Below are 25005 nucleotides of genomic sequence, written 5' to 3'. Positions count from 1 at the left end.
TTTCTTTTCTTTTCTTTTTTTTTTTTCCAGTTTGAAAGGTTCTAAATTTTATTACTGGATACTCTAATTCAGACACACAAGCAAGTCTCCAGGTTAAAAATGTTGAAATCCATCTGGTCGGACTGATCGATGATCCCACTTCGGTATAAACCCTCAGTCTTCCCGTTGTGTGACCCCTTACAGACCCAGCCTCGTCTCCTCCAGTGTCTTCTCTTAGGGTTGTACCTGATTTTGTTACCAGTTTTCATTCGAATCCATTGAGGAACAGGACGATTTTGCTTTTGTTTCTTTGCCAGGAATCACTCGATTCTGAAAGTCTTGTGAGAAGACATGGCGAGAATCTGAATCAGGCGCAGTGTGCACGATGGCGGAGGAAAGGAGAAGAGTGTTATTTTCTTAGAATCATTTTTATTTAAAAATGAGGACAGATGTCTCCTTGGGAGGAGTTGATTTCTTAAAGAGAGATCACTGAGGTTTTGGTTTGGGGGGAGGTGCCGTAGATGGAAGCCTTGTCCCATGTGTACTAAGTGAAGACTCGGCCCTGGGAACACTCCCAGCCTCTGAAGTTTGAGGAGATTTTTAGTTTCAGGCTGACATTACTGTTTGTTCCATTTGGCTGGCTGGCTGCCAGGTGCTCAGTAGCATGGCCTGTGGGGTGGGGGTGGGGAGGGTGGTGTGGGCAGGAACCAGCGTCTTAGCAGCTGGAGGGTCATCTCCTTGCTCCTAGCCCTGTCCCCTCCCCTTTTCTTGGTGGGGGTATCAGCATGGCCGGCCTTGGCTATTCTCTCCCTATATTCTGCTTTCCATAGACATTCTTTATTCAGCCTCGAAAAGACCAGGATGCTAATCTTACTTAGGTGGCAAGATGTTGTGGTCCCGGACAGTGGCCACTCAGCTTCTGGCTGGACTGTCACTTGGTAAACAATAGTAGCAGTCCCTGGGCCTGCTCCGCCACAGCTGGTCCTCTCGCACCGAACATTTCCATTGTCCCAAAGGAAATGAGGCGCGTTATTTCTATATGACAAAAGGCAGCAGTTCTGCCTCAGACTCCCAGCAGAGGAGAATATTGCAACAGTAACCAAAGGACTTTGTGCTCCCACTGGGTCTGTTTACACGGAGTCATTTGAGGGAGAAGTAGTTACTGATCTGAGCTTCTGGGTTTTTTTTTTTTAAGTTCACACACACAGTGATGGACGGATTTTGTTATGTCGTTTCCACATATATGCGGTTAATCTGTGAGTAAGAGACGGGAGACTTGAATATAATTGTTAGTATGATCTGTCTAGGCTTTTGGTTAATTGTACCAAGAAATCCTACTTTTGCTTTTTTGGGGATAAAGTTGTTGTTTTACTCACCTGCACGCATGACACCCATACGTCTTCCAGTTTGATTTCTGTTAAAAGATTTGACTCGTTATCTGTGTAGCAAAGGGGAACTGTTGGACAGCTTCACACAACTTCAAGAATCCATTTTATATGAAATAGTTTTAAAGTATAGTTAATGGGCATCAGGGTGGCTTAGTGGACAATGACAGTTGCCAAACCTGAGTCTGCATCCACCTGGTGCATGGGGGAGAACCAATTTCTGAAAGTTAATTCTCTGACTTCCTCATGCGTGTGTGATGTGTGCCTCCCCACTTCCATGAATGAGTACAATGTGATACAGTTTTTACAGATCAACATATGTCATACATATGTAAAGACTGTTTTATTTGTTTGTTTTGTTGTTTTTGGAGACAGGGTTTCTCTATACAGCCCTTGGCTGTCCTGGAACTCACCTTGTAGACCAGGAGCAAACTCCCCAAGGGCTGGGATTAAAGGCATGTGCCACTACAGCCCAGCTAAAAACTAGGTTTTTTTTCAATCAGACAATGACCTACCATTTAAATAATTCAAAAAGTCTAATGTTTAAAAACAAAAACAAAACAACAAAACTATTAAGCACAGTTTTTTGCCCTTATCATTCCTGTGTATAAAAGGACATCGGGCTGGAGAGATGTCTCAGTAGTTAAGAGCACGAACCTAGGCATTGTTACCAGCAGCCACATCAAACAGTTAGTTCATCACAACTTTTAAGGATCTCTTCCTTCTTTCTGTCCTGAAGGAAACTGTACACACCTGGTTCATATTCGTATAGGCACACACATAAAAATAATTTTTTGTTTGCTTTTGGTTTGTTGGGTTTTGCTTTTTTCCTTCCTTCCTTCCTTCCTTCCTTCCTTCCTTCCTTCCTTCCTTTCTTTCTTTCTTATTTGGAGACAGGGTTTCTCTGTGTAGCCCTGGCTGTCTTGGAACTCAAAGTAGACCAGGCTGCCCTCGAACTCAGAGATCCACCTCCCTCTGCTTCCCAGGTGCTGGGATTAAAGGCTTTCACCACCACTGCCTGGCTGAGAAAACTTTAAAAAGGAAAGAAAGAAACTTATGTGTGTGAGAGACATCAGAATTTTCTACTTTACTTACTATATCAAAATTGTATCTGCTGGGAACACTGCATGTTCTGCTTTGTTTGATTTTCTTGATTTTTAAGGATCAGGAACTGTCTTCTGAAATTTAGCATATCCTCACTAAGTTATTGTAATGTAGCGTTAGTCTGAAACTCACAATCCACCGTGGCCTTAGTCCAAATAACAGTGCTTTTTGTGTTGCAAGGAACTGTGGCCATCTTAGGTGGTTATTAATTTGCCTCTGTAGCATATGACTTTCACTAGACCTGAAGATCACACTTTTCAAGGCTGTGGAGAGAGTTGAAACACCAGCTCCAGTTTACCTTTGAAGCAGCCCTGCTGTGGAAGGAAAGCTATGGAGCTCTCAGGGCCCTGGTATTTGAAAGGAGAATAGTCACTGGCCACCCACCACAATGTTCTCTGGAGCTCCAGTTGCTCTGATGCGTGTACACCATCCACTCTCAGGCTCTGCTAGGCAACTTTTCTCAGTTTACATGGATGTTGGGCTTTTAAAGCACAATTGATGGATGTTGGGCTTTTAAAGCACAATCGTAGGTTTGTTACTGTTCCGTCTGCCCTGTTTGCTGTATTTACTAGAAGCTTGAGTGTCTGTGTAGCAGACTACCATGTTTGCAGTCTAGCTTCCTTTATTAGCTCTGAGACTCTGGATAGATTATGGGGTCTGGCCTCAGTTTGGTTTGACTCTAAACAGGGAGGTTTATTTTAGTGTTATCATTGAGAGTCAAGTGCATAATATAGGATGCCTTCTGTTTCAGAAATTTATCTAAAATATGAGGTTATAGAAACAGTGTTTGGAAATGAGAATAATTCTGGTCTTCTCTGGTTTTCTTTTCAGTTCTACTAATACTGTTGGTGATTATTTGTGCCCAGAATAAGATTATCTGTTTATGTAAGGCCTGTTCAGTGATTCGGATATGTCAACATAAAAACCACCACTTCCATCTTAAAGGGAATAAGAAATAGTTTATTCTGGAGCCATTTTGAGTGACTGTGGCCCAGGAACGCAGATTTAGGTCACCCAAAATTCCATGTTCCCATGTGAAAGCAGTTTCATGGGGTTTTTACAGTCTCACAGAACACAGAAAGTCATGTCAGGGCAACTTTAAAATGCATTAGTGGGTACAGCGGAGAGGCAGGTACAGCAAACTCTTGGGCTCCTGGAACCCAGTTGTTCTGCTAAGTTAATAGCTTTTAGGAGATTTTTATTTGTTATCATGAGGTGTTAGCTTAGATACAGAGTGGGTCGAAGAGGTGGGCTCCAGAAGGCAAACACTAGCCCAAGATAAAGTTCTGGCACCTGTCAGTCTCTGCAGACAGACCCCCCTCAAGTTGAGTTTTGTTCACAGACAGATACAGCTTCTTTTCAGGGATTTCCCTTCACTGAGGTAAAGGTGCATCTAAAACTGGTTTTAGCTGGTTATGGTTATTTAGCAGCAGGGTGGGTGAGGTCCCTGTGTTGTAATGTGTGAAAGCTAGGGAGCGTCAAAGCTAGGGAGCGTATTTATAGCTGAAAACCGTATTTTCTACTTTCTTACATATACAAAACTGGTAATTCCAGATACTAATTCTTTGGCCTGGTTTTTGTTTGTTTGTTGTTTTGGTTTTTTGGAGACTGGAGCTCTGTATGTAGACCAGGCTGGCCTGGAACTCAGAGATCCACCTGCCTCTTCTCTTCCTCTCGAGTGCTGAGATTAACGGTGTGTGCCACCCAGTCAGCAGAGAAATTTAGACTTATAGTGATGTTTTCAATGTTACCACAGAACATTCTGTAAGAGGTTTGACCATTAGCAAGTGGGTGATGTTTTCTTTGTATGGTGTGTGTGTGTGTGTGTGTGTGTGTGTGTGTGTGTGTGTGTACTGCATGCGTGTGTTCAGGCAGTCGTACACATGTATGTGTGTGCCTGTAGATGCCCGAGGCTGACTGTCACCCTTTTCTGACAGTCTGTTATTGAACCCAGAACTCACCAATTTCGTTAGATTAGCTGGCCAGCAAACCTCAGGGATCCGGTTGGGGAGGATATCAAACAGCTTAGGAGGATACTGCAAGCTGGGCTTGGGGGGATGGGCTCCCATATCTGTGCTCTGAAACCATTGTGTGTAGCTAAGGTTGCAGAGCCATCTTCCTCCTCCTAGTGCCCACCAGGACTTCCTCCTGGGCTTCCTTTGCTTCATCTTTAGCCATGGTAACCTTCAGGATATTTCCCTTCTGTCCAGGATCCTGTCAAGCTAGGCTCAGAGGTTGGGAAATGTTGTTTCTTATTGTAAGTAAATCCTCAGCTTTAAGAACAAATCAGGATTAGGGAGGGTGGTGGGAACCCCAAGAAGCCTGGAACAAACTGAACAGCAGGGCGAAAGAGGGCTGGCTATATAGGGTGTTCTGGTGTGGGTGAGAGAGTTTCTTATTTTTCTTGAGCCCCCAGTGTTAATTGAACAAAACAAACAGGAATAACCGAGCACTTCTTACTCTGTAGGCATTTGAGTCACCACCAGTTATTAAACAAATTATGAAACATTCTAGAATGCTTTCCTCGATATTCTTCCTATGTAGCTCCTTTTCAAAATAATTCATGATACTTTGCTAGGCTATATATTCTGTATTCTGCAGCAGCATTTACTGGTTTGGGGAAGTTTCTTAAATAGACTGCAAGCTTGGAGCAGAAGTTTGAGGTCCCCCTGTCTTGATGATTTGGTCTTTTGTATGGGTTGATGATATTTCTGTATAGTCATTCCACAAATTTTTTTTTTTTTTTTTTTTTGAGAGTCGTGTGTGCCTTGTGCTGCCCTGGGTACACAGACAAGGCTTCAGGCCTTCACAGCTTACTTTAAGTGTAGGTTGAAGAACATGAAAAAAATGCACAAATAACACTAAATGGTGATAGGAAGAGACAGACAGACAGTCAGACAGACCGACGGACTCTGGAGCTGGTCAGGGAGTCCCAACTCAGGAACTTTACACATTCCAGGAGGGAAGAAAAGCAGGTGTGGGCTACAGGCCCCGAGGAGCCCTGGGAAGGGATGGTAGGCGGGATTCTGAGAAAGAAAAAGTCCTGAAGGGTTTTGGTAGTGGGTGGAGCAGTCTAATTTGCATACGAAAGGTTAACTCTGCAGGTAGAGATTTAGACGCGGAAGGATTTGGAAGCCTGCAGGGAAGCTTAGAGCCTTAGGAGGATTTGCTTATGCTCGGGATTGAGGCCGAAACCTGAATTGGAATTGGGCTTTGGGAGCCGGGGAGGAGAGTCACCCACTGAGACAATAATCGAGCTTCCTGGAGTGTGGGCAGTAGGGCGGGAGGGAAGCCGGGACCGGAGCAAAGCCTCAGTTAAGGAAATGGTTTTATCTGCAATTCTATAATCAAACTTACCTTCTTTCTCAGTTCCTTGGACTGGGGCTGATTTTATAGACAGAGAAAGACTGAAGAAAGCAGTAACAAAGAACAAAGCAGACTGTTTCAAAGTTACTCTCCCCAAGAGGCAGGACCAAGGAGACTGAACCAGACAAAAATAGATTAGGTATCAGGCTACCTCAGGTTACTCTCCTCCCGGTGATGTTTAAAGCGGGGTGGGGGGTGGGGGTGGGGGGTAGGGTGGGATTTCGTTACCATGGTATTGAAACTGGCCTGATTGGGACTTTTGGCTATCAGCTCTCTCTTGATATTTTTTTTTTCTCAGAAGGACACATAACAACAGCTTTGTCTGTTGGTATGGAAAACTTAGTTTGATTTCATATTGATATTCAGGCTGATCTGTGTAGGGGCCTAAGGCACAGTGTAGAACACTGGACTCTGATTTTGCGTGACGTTTTGCATTTAGAGATTGCTCATCTTCGTAGTAAAGATGGGGGGTCTGGGAAATGCAGGAGAAGAGATGGGTGGGGGGACCCAAACTCAGTGTGTGCTTGAAATAATGGAAAATGTTTCTAATTGGAATCACTCAGTGCTGACATTTGTATCGTGGAATAGGCTTTTAGAGATGTTTGCAGGCTTGTGGTAATTTCAGGGCAATCAACAGTTATTACCCTACTAAAGTTTATGTCCTTCGGAGGGGGAAGGTCTGTCTGGTTCCTCCTGGTACCTAAATTGTGCCTTTGGCTTGAATTTGGCTTAATTATTTGCAGAGCAGATTTCCATATGGATGGATGGATGGATGGATGGATGGATGGATGTCTTGAATTTGGCTTAATTATTTGCAGAGCAGATTTCCATATGGATGGATGGATGGATGGATGGATGGATGGATAGATAGATAGATAGATTCTGTGAGGAATCGAGGTGACTGAGTTTTAGAGCGTCCGTTCAGAAGATGTGAATACTTGGTGACATTATCTCGTGAGGATTTCCAGCGGTTCCTTGCTGCTTCAGCCTGAATGGCCAGGAGCTGATGGGTATGTGTACATGTTTGACACAGTGTATTGGGTGGAGTAGGGTGGGCTCTCTTCTGGAGAGAACCACATTCTTCTAGCTCTCTCCCGCTAGGCTCTGACTGATCTTCCTTGTCTGGATCCCCAGGATGAGCTGGATGAACTTCGAGCAGAGATGGAGGAAATGAGAGACAGCTACCTGGAGGAGGACGGCTACCAGCTCCAGGAGCTGCGGAGAGAGCTGGACCGCGCTAACAAGAACTGCAGAATCCTGCAGTACCGACTCAGGAAGGCTGAGCAGAAAAGCCTGAAAGTGGCAGAAACAGGGCAGGTGGACGGGGAACTTATCCGAAGCCTGGAGCAGGACTTGAAGGCGAGTGAGACCCGTCCCTCGGCATCCCGTTTGTTGCGGTATAATATTAAAAAGGGCGTGCAACCTTGTCCCCGAGAGTTCCCACTCTGCGAGGTTCCTCGAGCTCTTGCTGTTTCTCCTCAGCTGCTTTCACCCACTGTCCCCTTGGTGGGTTGTCACCACGCCTGTTACCATCGAATTCCGTGGGCCCTTGCTATCGTGGCCCCACCCCACGCTAGCCCCAAGCGTACTGTAGCCTAGCATGGCTTCCTGTCCCAGACTCTGTTCACACTCCCAACGATCTAGTAAAATTATAACAGACTGTAATAACCCAGCAACCAGACCTATGTGTTAAACGCTCAGTGTACAATATATCCACACAATTAACTTACAACTGATAAGGATATAAACCGCCCACCGAGATAAGATACAGTTTGCTCATCTAGACACACAAACTCCTGTATACATCCATCCCTTAAGAACATTCATAACAGCCTGTATCTATGTAAGGATGCACGGCGAGGATCGGTCACGTCTTTGCTTCTCCCTCGGCTCTCTCCTCACTCCAGTCTTCTCTCTAAAACTTGTCTCCCACCCATCCTAACTTCTTGTCCAATGACAGGCCTTGTTCTATCCTGTACCTGCCTTCACCAGCACAATGACATCAACCTACAATCGTCAGACGGTAACTCCACACACCCACCCAACACCATTTTGCTACTGCTCTTGCAGAGGTCCCACATCCACACGGCGGTTTACAACCCATCACATCCACACAACCCACCCGTAACTCCATTTCCATAACACACCACGACCTCTTCTGGTCTCAGCGGGCACCAGAAGTGAACGTGGTGTGTAGACATCTATGTAGGCAAAATACCTCTGCTCATGAAATAGAATGAATCTTAAAGAGCGTGAGGAAGAGTGAGAATACCTAGTTGAAGTGACTGAGAAGAAATCCCAGACTCTGCCCCTCCCCCCCGCCCAGTCGCTCATGTAGGTGTGGAATATACAGGACGCCCTCCGGGTTGTGAGAGCGGGAGATCTCATCTGGCTTTCCATAGAGCAGGAATAATCTTTGCAGTTCTCAGCTGTCGGCCGCTAATGGAGTGTCAGTGTAAGAAAAGGGTGATTTATAGTTCTCCTACAGTCTTTCCTCATTCATGTTTAAAAAATAAAGGGGCCGGAGAGGAGGTATAGCCGTGAAGAGCACTGGCTCCTTTTGCAGAGGACCGAGGTTTCATTCCAAGCACCAACCTGGTGGTTGGTTCACAGCCATCTACAACTTCATGGGTACTGCATACAAAACACACAGGCAAAATGCTCATGTATGTACACAAAATAAAATAAAGAAAATTAAGAAGACAGTGAAAGTTAATTGCTTTGAATCTTGCAGGGTTTTAACCACGATAGAGGCACAGAGACATCTTTAAAAACTTGCTTATAGGGGACACCTAGTGCGTACAGTAGCGTACAGTAGATGTTTACTATTGATTCATTTGACAGAGAGCGTGTGAGTACAAGGAGAATCGGCATTCCTGGGTTTTTGGTCAGCTGGACACAAGCTAGACTCTCCTGAGGAGAGGGACCCAGTTGAGAAAGTGCTCCACACAACAGGCCTGTAGAGAAGCCTGTAGGACATTTGATTGATGGTTGATGGGAGAGAACCCCGCCCACTCTGGGCAGTGCCATCCCTGAGCAGATGGTCCCCGGTGGGATGGGTAGGATGTCGGTTGGGGTGGTGGGGTGACGTAAGAAAGCAGGCTGCCATAAGAAAGCAGGCTGCCATAAGAAAGCAGGCTGCCATAAGGAAGCAGGCTGCTGGCTGCTGGCAACCTCTGTGAAAAAGTCAGTAAGCAACACTGCCCAGTCACAGGGAGTCACAGGTTTATTTAACTCTTCCCTTCCCAAGTTGCTTTTGGTCTCAGTGTTTTATAACAGCACTAGAGACAACTAGCTAAGACAGGATTCTTTATTCAAAGATCTGGGTCTGAAAGGAGTTCAGATTTTGGAGCATTTCAGACGTTGGGTTTTTGGATCAGAGATGTTCAACATGTAGTCCTTTCTTCCCTTAAATATAGGTCTGTCCCATATTTCCTGAATTTTTTGCTACGTCTCAGCTACTCAATGATTCTGCCTCTGAGGCCGTCTATTATCCCCTTGGCATCCCCCAGATTTCATATCCTGACGTGATCCCCGTGTGTCCGATGCAGGTAGCCAAAGATGTGTCTGTCAGATTACACCACGAACTTGAGACGGTGGAGGAGAAGCGAGCCAAAGCCGAGGACGACAACGAAACGCTCCGGCAGCACATGATCGAAGTGGAGATATCCAGACAGGCCCTGCAGAACGAGCTGGAGAGGCTGCGGGAGGTAAAGCAGAGACGCAGGGACAGTGCTTTCTCAGGCTTGTTGGGAATTATGGGTTCCTCACACCTCATTTTTGTCCTGGAAGATAAACAAAAAAAAAAAAAAATGAGTCAACACACAGATGCAAAGAAGGTTATGTAACGCAGACCGCAAATTGCTCGCAAAGCCTGAAATATTTGCTGTCTGGCCTTTTACATAAAAGGCTTTGGGACTCTGGTCTAGATTCACGTCTTACTTCTGTTCAAACGAACAGGCCAGGCCGCCAATCCTTTCAGTGTGTCTGGGTGCAGTGTAGTATTTCAAAGTACAGAACTAAACAGTAGCTTCTGCACACACCATTCCCTCTTCCAATCTTTTCTTCCAATAAGTTGGGGGTGTATATTTCGTTTGTCCCTCAAAATTCTGTTAACGGATGGGTGTGGGTGCCTTTTAACCTCGAGCCCTTGGGAGGCTGAGGCAGGTAAATCTATATGAGTTCAAGGCTAGTCTGATCTTCGTAGTCGGCCCCTGAACATCCAAGACTACATAGACCCTGTCTCAAAACAACAGCAAAAAAGCCCTTTTTGTAGGTAAGTGTGGTACATCCACACTCACTTGCACACACATGTCTATACACCATTCAGCCAATAGGATTCAAGCACAGATATCTATATATAGAGGTAGAGATCTTCTAAAGTTACACTGATTATTCTAGCAAAGCAGTCTAGAAGGAAAAAAACCCACTTCGTTCACATATGGCACCGTGAATCCTGACTTGACTTCCTCTCCGACTTGGTTATTTATAAGAGCGAAGCAGTTTCCTTGGAAAGCACCCCGCGCATACTGATGCCCTGCAGAAGTCCTGGGGAAGGCAGGTTCCAGCTGGCACATGACTCGCTGACAGCCCCGTGCAGCAGCAGGCCATGTCTTCTGGGTACCTTTCTTGTTTTGTTCCGGTCATTCGTTCCCATCCAAATGTCCCCGCATCAATCACACTTTGTTCAGGCCAGATCCTGTACTCTGGGGCTGAAGGCATAAACGGGCATTACCTCGGGGCACCCGGGAGTCTGTGTAGCAGATTTACAAACCACAGCAAAGCTACGATGCTGTCACCTCTTGTGTCCCCCACCGCCTTTGCTCGTGGCCGTACTGGCTTGGAAAATACCGTTTCTTGTCTCTCATGTGTCCGATTCTGCTAATGCTCCTTCCTCTGTAGTGTGAGCGCCATTGAGCCGGTGCAGGGTTTGTCGGTTTGTCTGTCTGGTTCACTGTGTGGTTCATCCATCCTTGTGCCTGGATTGATTGGACACATGCCATGTGAGGGAACCAACTCATGATAATACTATGTGTGGTAGTCAGCCTGTTGGCCTCGGGATGAGAAGTCACCAGGGCTCTACAGTCCAGGAGGGTAGCTGCTGAAAGCACTTTCCTCAGAAGAGCATGCACCTTAACTGCTGCCTGGATTCACCCCAGGACTGAGGGAGTTTACCTGCTAGTCAGGAATCTCTTGCCTCATTCACTATCCCTGCGACCTTTTACTGTCTGCTATTCCTTCGGTCTAAGTTTTCCAAAACCGTGATGTGTTTTACAGGCCAAGCCCCAGCAGTGTGCATAGAAGATAATTCAGAAGTGTAGTTTATAAGATTGATCTGGGTAGATGTTTTGGTATTACAGAGTAGCTATCCATGTTCTAGTTTGTATACATGCATGTAACACACATACACACATACATGCACACATACATACATAGTGATATGAGGAGACTCTAGGAGCCCCACACAAATGGAAGTCCATAGACACTCAAGAATCTGTGAGCACATCTGCACACTTGAAATAATTTCTACACTATTCATAATGTCTAATACAACATAGTCACTATATAAATTGTTGTGTTGTTTAGGGATTAATCTTAAAAATCTAGTCTATGTAATCATATTTACAGGAATATATTTTATATCCCTGGTTGGTTGAATCCATAGGTGTGGAACGCAAGGATACAGAAGACTGATAACATACATATCTTTTTTTTTTTTAATAATTGGATTTTTAATTTGCATTTTAAATGTTATCCCCTTTCCCGGTTTCTCCTCCAGGAGCCCTCTATCCCATTCCCCCTTCCTCTGCTTCTTTTTTTTTTCTTTCCTTTTCTTTTTTTTCGGAGCTGGGGACCGAATCCAGGGCCTTGCGCTTCCTAGGCAAGCGCTCTACCACTGAGCTAAATCCCCAACCCCCTTCCTCTGCTTCTTTAAGTGTGCTCTCCCACCCACTCACCCACACCCTCCTGCCTCCCCACCCTCACATTCCCCTACACTGGGCATTGAGCCTGGACAGGACCAAGATGATGCCCAACAAGGCCCTCCTCTGCTACATATGCCGATGGAGCCATAGGTCCATCCCTGTGTTCTCTTGGGATGGTGGTTTGGTCCCTGGGAGCTCTGGTTGGTTGATATTGTTGTTCTTCTTATGGGGTTACAAACCCCTTCAGCTCCTTAAGTCCTTTCTCTAACTCCTCCATTGGGGACCCCATTCTCAGTTCAGTGGTTGGCTGCGAGCATCCACCTCTGTATTTGTCAGGCTCTGGCAGAGCCTCTCAGGAGACAGCTATATCAGGCTCCTATCAGCACGGACTTCTTGGCATTGGCAGTATTGTCTGGGTTTGGTGACTGTGTATGGGATGGATCCCCAGGTGTGGCAGTCTCCGGATGGCCTTTCAGTCCCTGCTTCACACTTTGTCTCCATATTTCCTCCTCTGAGAATTTTTGCTCCCCCTTAGATACCGCTCTTGAGCAAGGGAAGAGTCCACTTATGTTTAAATGGATTGTGTAAGACTTGGGATCTCTTGGGAGGAAGAAATAATTCCTGTTGCTTTTTGACTTTAAAGGGAAGGTCAGAGGAAGCAGGGGTCATCTTGGAACCGGATACTGACTCAGGTAGATGTGAGGGGTGATGTGGAGAGATCAGCCTCCCACCCCACATGGGTTAAAATAAGACAGAAGGATGACTCAGTTGGGATAGAATAAATTTTCTCCCCCGTGCAGTCAGTCAGGTATGATGGTATTTTTATACTAAACGATTAAGGTATTGTATAACATACAGGAGTCTCAGGAGAGTCAGACAGTGGCAGAGGGTGCTGGACATAGGGTCCCAAGGAGGTGGGACTTGCTAGCCGGTGCCTCCGTGGATGGATTATTTTCATGAAAGCTTGAAAAATGCGCAGTTGAGCTCTGTGAGCTTAGCTCTCTGTTCTTCATCCCTGACATTTTGTTAATGGATGCACAGTGACCTGAAGCTGCAAGGGCATTCCCTGCTTCTCTAAAATAACAGAGTCCTTGTGTGGAACCGACCGCCTGTCCTCGGAGGACCCGAGCAGCCCCACTTGGTCCTTCCGTAGAGTCCCGAGGTTTTCATAGTTCAGGCGCCTGGTAGACACCACCAAACATTTCCCATCACTATCAGCCCGCTTCTGCCTCTCCTAGGTCTGCAGTTCCCAGGGCTTTGGGCAGCAACAGTGTTACTCTTTGCCTCCACCTTCAAGGATCTGCCACCAGCTTCGGAGTCTGTTCTGCTTTTTCAGCGATGATTGGCTTTGCAACATTTTTGTTATCAGGCGATGCTTTCTAGTCTTGTGGGAAAGAAAGTCGAGCTGTCTGGAATTGCCTTGGGTATGTTTCGGAACCACACAGAGGTGGTTGGTGTGAACACACTAGGACAGTTGGTTTTATGTGAGTTTTAACCTCCGTCGATTGGTTTTCTTTCTTCTGTCGTACTTGCCCAATACTTCGGCTGAAGATGTGGGCTGACTATGTACATTAAAATGTATGCATGATCTCCAGCCATTTCCCCCCCTTTACATCCCAGAGCTCTGACAGCGTCCTCTTAGTCTTAAACAAACTTGCCCAGAGCTCTCAGTTGTTTGACTTTTTAGGGTGGTACAAGGGACCAGCACTACCTGGCCTTCACTTTTTCTGTCTCTCTGCCCTTCTTCTCCACCCACTATGCAGAATTCAGATGGGGAAAGGGTTGTACAGGGTGATAAAGCCCCCCATCCCATGTTGTGTTTTATAAAAAAGAAAAGGAAGCCAGGGGTATGTTTGGTAGAGGCAAGGTATGGCGCCAGTTATTGGGGGGTGGGCGGGGGGTGGCCTAGTTGGGGGTCCCTCTTCAGACCCATGCTGAGGCATCCTTTCCCCCTGAGGAACCAGCCACCGGACAGTATTGTACAGAATAGAGTTTATTTAGCGCATGGGGTGGGGAGTTGAGGGAGTAGAGACAGAGAAAGAAGGGAGTTGGGAGGGTGGGAGAGGTAAAGGGCTTGGGAGGGGTGGGGGGAGGGGAGAGAGAAAGGGAGGGAGGGGCTGGCCATGAACACATGGAGAGAGGAAGAGAGGAGGGGGTAAGCAGCCCCTTTTATACTGAGTCAGGCATACCAGGCTATTGCCAGGTAACTGTGGGGCAGAGCCTAGAAGGAATGCTAACACCTCTGGCCCCCCAACTCTTCAAATACAATCAGGTGTGTTGTGAGACACCCACTTTCTCCATTGAAAGGTTGAAAGGCAAGAGTCTCCCTGTTGTTTTCCGAACCCAGACCCTTTGCCCTGAGTTGAAGCAGTTGCTCTTCTGAACTCCCCAGTGTTATTTCTTCTCAGCTCTTGGAACAGTATCTCAGAAAGTGAAAATGGGTAGCCGTACTTACCCTCCACTTTTTGCCGTAGCCCTTCTCCCAACTTTTTGAATGAATACAATTGTGTAGTAGACACAGCGAATAACTGGCCAAATTAACCGGACATTAGAAGGGACGGAGGCATGCCGTCCCACTGGATCAGTAAAAGTTGTTAAAAGACAAACTGAATGTCAGTCCATCGGCCTCCGGTTGTGATCTTGAGATTTGGGATGGTTTCTGTTTCATAAAATGAAGGATGCCTCCCAGCAGACCAGTTTGTAGAGTAGTAACAGGGAAAGAGAAAACTAGGGAAGACGCCTGATGGGCGTTGTACTGGTTACTGTCCTGTGAGGGGTCACATCAGCTGTAGGGAAGGTCTGGATTGTGGATTTGACTGTTTGGTCTCTCCTGGTTTCTCTGAGGGTCAGGTAAGTATGTAGTTGGCGTGTGGTGTGTGGAAGTTCACCTGGAGAATTTTACTGGGGTTTTCTGGTTCGACGAGCCTGCTGCAGAAGTTCAGTTTAAAAACTCACCCCATGTTTTGTTTAATAGAAGCCACAAGCTTCTGCACCGCCTTCCTGACTCTGGGTGTGATGTCAGTTCTGGTTCTGTGCTTAGTAAATGAGTGGTCTGATATTTCAAGTCTGGGTGGAGATTTTCATATAATTCCACTTGAGTGAAGTTTTAAAACTTGGTCGGCAACCCGGAGCAGAAAGAACATTTTATATAGTCTCTCTGTACAGATGTAAAGCTTTGATGGAATCCTGTTTCTCCATCGATGGGGTTTCCTATATGTTCTGCTTGGTCATAAGTGATTTACAGCCTGTTGGTGTATTGCTGCAATTTTAAAAAGTGGGTTCAGTTAATTAATTACGTTGTTTGAAGGTTTTATTTCTATACTTTATAATAAGGTCTGTACTAGAAGGTTCTGTATGTCAACTTGACACAAGCTGGAGTTATCACAGAGAAAGGAGCCTCCCTTGAGGAAATGTCTCCGTGAGACCCAGCTGTAAGGCACTTTCTCAACTAGTGATCAAGGCGGGAGGACCCAGCCCATTGTGGGTGGTGCCATTCCTGGGCTGGTGGTCCTGGGTTCTATAAGAGAGCAAGCTGAGCAAGCCAGGGGAAGCAAGCCAGTGAGTAACATCCCTCCATGGCCTCTGCATCAGCTCCTGCTTCCTGCCCTGCTTGAGTTCCAGTCCTGACTTCCTTGGGTGATGAACAGCCATGTGGAAGTATAAGTTGAATAAACCTTTCCTCCCCAACTTGCTTCTTCTTCTTCTTCTTTTTTTTTTTCTTTTTTCTTTTTTTCGGAGCTGGGGACCGAACCCAGGGCCTTGCGCTCGCTAAACAAGCGCTCTGCCGCTGAGCTAAATCCCCAACCCCCATCTTGCTTTTTCTTGGTCATGATGTTCGTGCAGGAATAGAAAGCCTGAGTAAGGGGGTTGGGGATTTAGCTCAGTGGTAGAGCGCTTGCCTAGGAAGCGCAAGGCCCTGGGTTCGGTCCCCAGCTCCGAAAAAAAGAACCAAAAAAAAAAAAAAAAAAAAAATCCTGAGTAAGACAAGGTCTTATTGTAATTTTATATCAGGCTGTGTCAAACTTTGACTTATGTATTTTGAAGCTATAGTTTAATATGCATTTAGGTTTTCCGGCTGTGGTGGCAAACGCCTTTAATCCCAGCAGAGGCAGGTGGATCTCTAAGTTCCAGGCTAGCCTGCTCTACAGAGTGAATTCCAGGACAGTCAAGGCTACACAGAGAAACCCCGTACCAAACCAAACAACCAAACAGAAAAAAGAGCAAGCAAATAGATTTAGAACTTTCTGTGACAAATTCTTGTCATTTGGCAATGAATTCTTTATTCTAATTTACTGGTTACTGCTATAAGGTCTCAACCTTTCTTTTTTTTCTTCTTTTTTTAAAGCTTTATTTATTATTATATAATAAATAAAGACACTGTAGCTGTCTTCAGACACACCAGAAGAGGGCATTGGTTATCCATTAGAGATGGTTGTGAGCCACCATGTGGTTGCTGGGAATTGAACTCAGGACCTCTGGAAGAGCACTCAGTGCTCTTAACCGCTGAGCCATCTCTCTAGCCGGGTCTCAAACTTTCTTACCCCTAATAAATGTATTTCATTGGCATTTGCCTGGGAGTTTTTCTGTGGTCCTTTTAGTTTCTGAATTTCTATGATTTTGTTTTAGATTATTTTTTATGAACCAGAATATAGGTATATTTTTTGAAATGATATCTGAGCAGTGCTTTCCAAGCAGTGAATTTAATCCATTTGTGTCATTGTGGCTATACGTAAATGTGTCGATTTATCTCAGTCGTTACATTTTGTGTTCTTTGTTTCCCATGCTTTTGTTTTTGTTTCTGAAATGTCGCCTTTTCTTTGACTTTCAAATTCTCCTGTTTTCCCTCTCAGTTGGGACATTCACTGTATGTTCTGTCTCTGTTAGTTTGACTCAGATATTTTGTGTGGACCTTTGCTTTGAAGTTTAAAATTATTATGTCTGTTTCTTTTCTGAGTAGCACACACACCTTTTAAAGAGCCAATCAACCCTTCTTTCCTGTTATTGGTCAGCTTCCTCCTTTAGAAGTCAGTTCTCCTTGTTGACTTATTTACAAGCAATGCTTGTTTTCATTAAAGTTTTCAATGCGGCCTCCTCCCTTCCTTTCTTCCTTCCTTCCTTCCTTCTTTCTTTTTTCATTCTAGCACGTGATGTGTAAATGTTTGTGTGTGGGTACATCCACATGTATGTATACCTACATGTGGAGATCAGAAGCCAATGCTTAGGTATCTCTCCATCTTTTCTTGAGACAGGTTTTCTCACTAACCCTGGAGTTTACTGAGTGCGTTAGATGGGCTGACCAGCAGGCCTCAGGAATCCTTCTCCTCTCTAGGGCTGGGACTGCAGCATGTGCCATGGTACCCAGCATTCTTATTTTGTTTTGCTTAGTTTTTATTGTTTCAGGTTTTGAAACAGAAACTCTCTGCATAGCCTTGGCTATCTTGTAACTCATTATGTAGACCAGGCTGGCCCCAAACTCACAGAGATCTGCCTACCTCTGTTTTCCTCAGTGCTGACTTTAATTTTTTTTTTAAATGTGGATGATGGGATCAGAACTTGGGTCCCCATGCTCGCATGGCAAGCACTTGACACTTGACCTAGTTAGTGAGTCCTCTCCACCGTCCCATGGTTACTCTTTTTTTTTTTTGCCTTATTTTAATCTTTTATTTTATCTTAATTGTATCTTATTATTTATTTATTTTTTTATTATTTTTTTTATTATTAACTTGAATATTTCTTATATACATTTTGAGTGTTATTCCCTTTCCGGTTTCGGGCAAACATCCCCTCCCCCTCCCCTTCCTTATGGGTGTTCCCCCCCACCCTCCCCTATTGCCGCCCTCCCCCAACTGTCTAGTTCACTGGGGTTCAGTCTTAGCAGGACCCAGGGCTTCCTCTTCCACTGGTGCTCTTACTAGGATATTCATTGCTACCTATGAGGTCAGAGTCCAGGGTCAGTCCATGTATAGTTTTTAGGTAGTGGCTTAGTCCCTGGAAGCTCTGGTTGCTTGGCATTGTTGTACATATGGGGTCTCGAGCCCCTTCAAGCTCTTCCAGTTCTTTCTCTGATTCCTTCAACGGGGGTCCTATTCTCAGTTCAGTGGTTTGCTGCTGACATTCGCCTCTGTATTTGTTGTATTCTGGCTGTGTCTCTCAGGAGCGATCTACACTTCTGCACTTCTTTGCTTCATCCATCTTATCTAATTGGGTGGCTGTATATATATGGGCCACATGTGGGGCAGGCTCTGAATGGGTGTCCCTTCAGTCTCTGTTTTAATCTTTGCCTCTCTCTTCCCTGCCAAGGGTATTCTTGTTCCCCTTTTAAAGAAGGAGTGAAGCATTCACATTTTGATCATCCGTCTTGAGTTTCATTTGTTCTAGGCATCTAGGGTAATTCAGGCATTTGGGCTAATAGCCACTTATCAATGAGTGCATACCATGTATGTCTTTCTGTGATTGGGTTAGCTCACTCAGGATGATATTTTCCAGTTCAACCATTTGCCTACTTAATTTCATAAAGTCGTTGTTTTTTGATAGCTGAGTAATATTCCATTGTGTAGATGTACCACATTTTCTGTATCCATTCCTCTGTTGAAGGGCATCTGGGTTCTTTCCAGCTTCTGGCTATTATAAATAAGGCTGCGATGAACATAGTGGAGCACGTGTTTTTTATATGTTGGGGCATCTTTTGGGTATATGCCCAAGAGAGGTATAGCTGGATCCTCAGGCAGTTCAATGTCCAATTTTCTGAGGAACCTCCAGACTGATTTCCAGAATGGTTGTACCAGTCTGCAATCCCACCAACAATGGAGGGTGTTCCTCTTTCTCCACATCCTCGCCAGCATTTGCTGTCACCTGAGTTTTTGATCTTAGCCATTCTCACTGGTGTGAGGTGAAATCTCAGGGTTGTTTTGATTTGCATTTCCTGATGACTAAAGATGTTGAACATTTCTTTAGGTGTTTCTCAGCCATTCGGCATTCCTCAGCTGTGAATTCTTTGTTTAGCTCTGAACCCCATTTTTTAATAGGGTTATTTGTCTCCCCACGGTCTAACTTTTTTGAGTTCTTTGTATATTTTGGATATAAGGCCTCTATCTGTTGTAGGATTGGTAAAGATCTTTTCCCAATCTGTTGGTTGCCGCTTTTGTCCTAACCACAGTGTCCTTTGCCTTACAGAAGCTTTGCAGTTTTATGAGATCCCATTTGTCGATTCTTGATCTTAGAGCATAAGCCATTGGTGTTTTGTTCAGGAAATTTTTTCCAGTGCCCATGTGTTCCAGATGCTTCCCTATTTTTTTCTTCTATTAGTTTGAGTGTGTCTGGTTTGATGTGGAGGTCCTTGATCCACTTGGACTTAAGCTTTGTACAGGGTGATAAGCATGGATCGATCTGCATTCTTCTACATGTTGACCTCCAGTTGAACCAGCACCATTTGCTGAAAATGCTATCTTTTTTCCATTGGATGGATTTGGCTCCTTTGTCAAAAATCAAGTGACCATAGGTGTGTGGGTTCATTTCTGGGTCTTCAATTCTGTTCCATTGGTCTATCTGTCTGTCTCTGTACCAATACCATGCAGTTTTATCACTATTGCTCTGTAATACTGCTTGAGTTCAGGGGATAGTGATTCCCCTGAAGTCCTTTTTTGTTGAGGATAGTTTTAGCTATCCTGGGTTTTTTGTTATTCCAGATGAATTTGCAAATTGTTCTGTCTAACTCTTTGAAGAATTGGATTGGTATTTTGATGGGGATTGCATTGAATCGGTAGATCGCTTTTTTTTTGGTAAAATGGCCATTTTTACTATATTAATCCTGCCAATCCATGAGCATGGGAGATCTTTCCACCTTCTGAGGTCTTCTTCAATTTCTTTCTTCAGTGTCTTGAAGTTCTTATTGTACAGATCTTTTACTTGCTTGGTTAAAGTCACACCGAGGTACTTTTATATTATTTGGGTCTATTATGAAGGTGTCGTTTCCCTAATTTCTTTCTCGGCTTGTTTCTCTTTTGTGTAGAGGAAGGCTACTGATTTATTTGAGTTAATTTTATACCCAGCCACTTTGCTGAAGTTGTTTATCAGCTTTAGTAGTTCTCTGGTGGAACTTTTGGGATCACTTAAATATACTATCATATCATCTGCAAATAGTGATATTTTGACTTCTTCTTTTCGATCTGTATCCCTTGACCTCCTTTTTTTTGTTGTCTGATTGCTCTGGCTAGAACTTCAAGAACTATATTGAATAAGTAGGGGAGAGTGGGCAGCCTTGTCTAGTCCTTGATTTTAGTGGGATTGCTTCAAGTTTCTCTCCATTTAGTTTAATGTTAGCCACTGGTTTGCTGTATATGGCTTTTACTATGTTTAGGTATGGGCCTTGAATTCCTATTCTTTCCAGGACTTTTATCATGAAGGGGTGTTGAATTTTGTCAAATGCTTTCTCAGCATCTAATGAAATGATCATGTGGTTTTGTTCTTTCAGTTTGTTTATATAATGGATCACGTTGATGGTTTTCCGTATATTAAACCATCCCTGCATGCCTGGGGTGAAGCCTACTTGATCATGGTGGATGATTGTTTTGATGTGCTCTTGGATTCAGTTTGCCAGAATTTTGTTGAGTATTTTTGCGTCGATGTTCATAAGGGAAATTGGTCTGAAGTTCTCTTTCTTTGTTGGGTCTTTGTGTGGTTTAGGTATAAGAGTAATTGTGGCTTCATAGAAGGAATTCGGTAGTGCTCCATCTGTTTCAATTTTGTGGAATAGTTTGGATAATATTGGTATGAGGTCTTCTATGAAGGTCTGATAGAATTCTGCACTAAACCCGTCTGGACCTGGGCTCTTTTTGGTTGGGAGACCTTTAATGACTGCTTCTATTTCCTTAGGAGTTATGGGGTTGTTTAACTGGTTTATCTGTTCCTGATTTAACTTCGGTACCTGGTATCTGTCTAGGAAGTTATCCATTTCCTGCAGATTTTCAAGTTTTGTTGAATATAGGCTTTTATAGTAAGATCTGATGATTTTTTGAATTTTCTCTGAATCTGTAGTTATGTCTCCTTTTCATTTCTGATTTTGTTAATTTGGACACACTCTCTGTGTCCTCTCGTTAGTCTGGCTAAGGGTTTATCTATCTTGTTGATTTTCTCAAAGAACCAACTTTTGGTTCTGTTGATTCTTTCTATGGTCCTTTTTGTTTCTACTTGGTTGATTTCAGCTCTGAGTTTGATTATTTCCTGCCTTCTACTCCTCCTGGGTGTATTTGCTTCTTTTTGTTCTAGAGCTTTTAGGTGTGCTGTCAAGCTGCTGACATATGCTCTTTCCTGTTTCTTTCTGCAGGCACTCAGCGCTATGAGTTTTCCTCTTAGCACAGCTTTCATTGTGTCCCATAAGTTTGGGTATGTTGTACCTTCATTTTCATTAAATTCTAAAAGTTTTTAATTTCTTTCTTTATTTCTTCCTTGACCAGGTTATCATTGAGTAGAGCATTGTTCAATTTCCACGTATATGTGGGCATTCTTCCTTATTGTTATTGAAGACCAGCTTTAGGCCGTGGTGGTCCGATAGCAACGCATGGGATTATTTCTATCTTTCTGTACCTGTTGAGGCCCGTTTTTTGACGAATTATATGGTCAATTTTGGAGAAAGTACCATGAGGAGCTGAGAAGAAGGTATATCCTTTTGCTTTAGGGTAGAACGTTCTATAAATATCCGTTAAGTCCATTTGGCTCATGAGTTCTCTTAGTCTGTCTACGTCTCTGTTTAATTTCTGTTTCTATGAGCTGTCCATTGATGAGTGGGGGTGTTGAAATCTCCTACTATTATTGTGTGAGGTGCAATGTGTGTTTGAGCTTTAGTAAGGTTTCTTTTATGTATGTAGGTGCCCTTGTATTTGGGGCATAGATATTTAGGATTGAGAGTTCATCTTGGTGGATTTTTTCCTTTGATGAATATAAAAGTGTCCTTCCTTATCTTTTTTGATGACTTTTTTTAGTTGAAAATTGATTTTATTTGATATTAGAATGGCTACTCCAGCTTGCTTCTTCGACCATTTGCTTGGAAAGTTGTTTCCCAGCCTTTCACTCTGAGGTAGTGTCTGTCTTTGTCTCTGAGGTGTGTTTCCTGTAGGCAGCAGAATGCAGGGTCCTCGTTGTGTATCCAGTTTGCTAATCTATGTCTTTTTATTGGGGAGTTGAGGCCATTGATGTTGAGAGATATTAAGGAATAGTGATTATTGCTTCCTGTTATATTCATATTTGGATGTGAGGTTGTGTTTGTGTGCTTTTCTTCTCTTTGTTTTGTTGCCAAGACGATTAGTTTCTTGCCTCTTCTAGGGTATAGCTTGCCTCCTTATGTTGGGCTTTACCATTTATTATCCTTTGTAGTGCTGGATTTGTAGAAAGATATTGTGTAAATTTGGTTTTGTCATGGAATATCTTGGTTTCTCCATCTATATGTTAATTTGAGAGTTTTAGGATACAGTAGCCTGGGCTGGCATTTGTGTTCTCTTAGGGTCTGTATGACATCAGTCCAGGATCTTCTGGCCTTCATAGTTTCTGGCGAAGTCTGGTGTGATTCTGATAGGTCTGCCTTTATATGTTGCTTGACCTTTTTCCCTTACTGCTTTTAATATTCTTTCTTTATTTTGTGCGTTTAGTGTTTTGACTATTATGTGACGGGAGGTGTTTCTTTTCTGGTCCAATCTATTTGGAGTTCTGTAGGCTTCTTGTATGCCTATGGGTATCTCTTTTTTAGGTTAGGAAGTTTTCTTCTATGATTTTGTTGAAGATATTTACTGGTCCTTTGAGCTGGGAGTCTTCCTCTCTTCTATACCTATTATCCTTAGGTTTGATCTTCTCATTGAGTCCTGGATTTCCTGTATGTTTTGGACCAGTAGCTTTTTCCGCTTTACATTATCTTTTTACAGTTGAGTCAATGATTTCTATGGATCTTCTGCTCCTGAGATTCTCTCTTCCATCTCTTGTATTCTGTTGGTGAAGCTTGTATCTACAGCTCCTTGTCTCTTCTTTTTGTTTTCTATATCCAGGGTTATTTCCATGTGTTCTTTCTTGATTGCTTCTATTTCCATTTTTAATTCCTTCAACTGTTTGATTGTGTTTTCCTGGAATTCTTTCAGGGATTTTTGCGATTCCTCTCTGTAGGCTTCTACTTGTTCTCTAAGGGAGTTCTTCATGTCTTTCTTGAAGTCCTCCAGCATCATGATCAAATATGATTTTGAATCTAGATCTTGCTTTTCTGGTGTGTTTGGATATTCCATGCTTGTTTTGGTGGGAGAATTGGGCTCCGATGATGCCATGTAGTCTTGGTTTCTGTTGCTTGTGTTCCTGCGCTTACCTCTCGCCATCAGATTATCTCTAGTGTTACTTTGTTCTGCTATTTCTGACAGTGGCTAGACTGTCCTATAAGCCTGTGTGTCAGGAGTGCTGTAGACCTGTTTTCCTGTTTTCTTTCAGCTAGTTATGGGGACAGAGTGTTCTGCTTTCGTGTGTGTAGTTTTGCCCCTCTACAGGTCTTCAGCTGTTCCTGTGGGCCTGTGTCTTGAGTTCACCAGGCAGGTCACTCGCAGCAGAAAAGTTGGTCTTACCTGTGGTCCCGAGGCTCAAGTTCGCTTGCGGGGTGCTGCCCACGGGCTCTCTGCGGTGGCAGCAACCGGGAAGATCTGCGCCGCCTCTTCCGGGAGCCTCCGTGCACCAGGGTTCCAGATGGCCTCCGGTGTTTTCCTCTGGAATCAGTAATGTGTGCAGAGAGCAGTCTCTTCTGGTTTCACAGGCGTGTCTGCCTCTCTGAAGGTTTAGCTCTCCCTCCCACGGGATTTGGGTGCAGAGAACTGTTTATCCGGTCTGTTTCCTTCAGGTTTCGGTGTCTCAGGCAGGGCTCCTGCGCTCCTGGGCCCCCTCCCACGGGAGCCCAGAGGCCTTATACAGTTTCCTCTTGGGCCAGGGATGTGGGCAGGGGTGGGCAGTGTTGGTGGTCTCTTCCGCTCTGCAGCCTCAGGAGTGCCCACCTGACCAGGCGGTGAGGTCTCTCTCCCACGGGTTTTGGGAGCCCCCATGGTTACTCTTAAGCATCTTCTTTTCTCCTTCTGTTCCCTTCCCACTGACCTGCTACTGTAGCTGTTAGGAGTTCTGATTAGTCAATAAAGGCAGAAAGTGCTTTTGTTTCACAGCCAGTGGAAAGATGTCTATTTAGGTGTCTTTGGAGGCCGTGCCCACTCCACCTTTTTCTGTGCAGAGACTACCTGAGTTGAACCTGTTCAGGTCCTGTGCATGCTGTCACAGCCGCTGTGAGTTTATATGTGCATAAGTTTTTCTCATGTCTGGGACACACTATTTCCTTGGAGTTATCCACCACCTCTGGCTCCTGCAATCCTCCTCCTTCTTGCTCTGAATAGATCCCTGGGCTCTGAGGTGAGGTGTTGGATAAAGACATCCCTTTTGGAACTGAGGGCTCTAACGTCTCTCACTGTACATTGTCCACTGTGGCTCTGTGTTTGTTCCCATCCATTGCAAGAAGAAACTTTTCTGATGAGGGTTGAGTGTTGCTGTGTTCCTTTAGCAGAATAATATCTTAGGATTTCCCTTAGGCCCCTCAGACCCATGGCCTTTGTCTCAGGTTCTTAGCCACGTTCACTGTATCAGGTATTGGTTCTATTTCATGAGCCTTAAATCCAACCCAGCAATGCTTAGCTACTCCTGTAACATTTGTGACACTGTTACACAGTAGATCTGGCAGGCAGGTTGCTGCTATGGCCGAAGGGTTTATAGCTGAGGGTTTCTTTTCTCCTCTGGTAGCATGAAAATACCTTCCAGGACCGTGAGTTCTGGTCAACAATGGAGGAGAATCTACTTGAGCACCAGCTTAGCTTCTCTATGTTGGGTGACGTAAGTGTCCTCAGTTATAGGATGTTGCCTTCGATTTAGGTTGTAGAGAGCAACCAATAGCGTTGCTATTGATCAGAGATAGAGCTTCAGTTCGGGCCTGTGGAAGAATGGTATGTGTGGATTGGCCATCGGAGCTGCATGTGGTGTAGGCCAGGATCATCTGTGCACTTGAAGAGAATGCTCTCCCTTCTCGGCTCCTTCCCAAGGGATTGTCAGTTTCCCTCTGTTTGAATTCCTTCAGTGCACATACCCCTGTCTCTGAGGGTCTAGAAAATTGGCCTTTGCCACGCTTACCCCTAACATCATCCTTGTTACCATCTATCTTAGTCAGGGTCTTACTGCTGTGAACAGACACCGTGACT

General features: G+C 44.4%; 1 protein-coding gene across 1 annotated transcript in view; it reads left to right on the top strand.

The window, feature by feature from the left end:
* The window catches only part of Mtcl1 (microtubule crosslinking factor 1), a 122670-nt gene that overhangs the window by 4563 nt on the left and 93102 nt on the right, over positions 1 to 25005 (top strand). The window contains exons 2-3 of the mRNA XM_032901723.1: positions 6969 to 7193; positions 9386 to 9544. Coding sequence (XP_032757614.1) covers positions 6969 to 7193; positions 9386 to 9544 — 384 coding nt within the window. The remainder of the gene's footprint in view (positions 1 to 6968; positions 7194 to 9385; positions 9545 to 25005) is intronic.

This window comes from Rattus rattus, chromosome 4 (genome assembly GCF_011064425.1).
Source record: "Rattus rattus isolate New Zealand chromosome 4, Rrattus_CSIRO_v1, whole genome shotgun sequence".
Lineage (NCBI taxonomy): Eukaryota > Metazoa > Chordata > Mammalia > Rodentia > Muridae > Rattus > Rattus rattus.
Note: the sequence above shows the minus strand (reverse complement) of the source record. Positions and strands in the feature narration are given on the sequence as shown.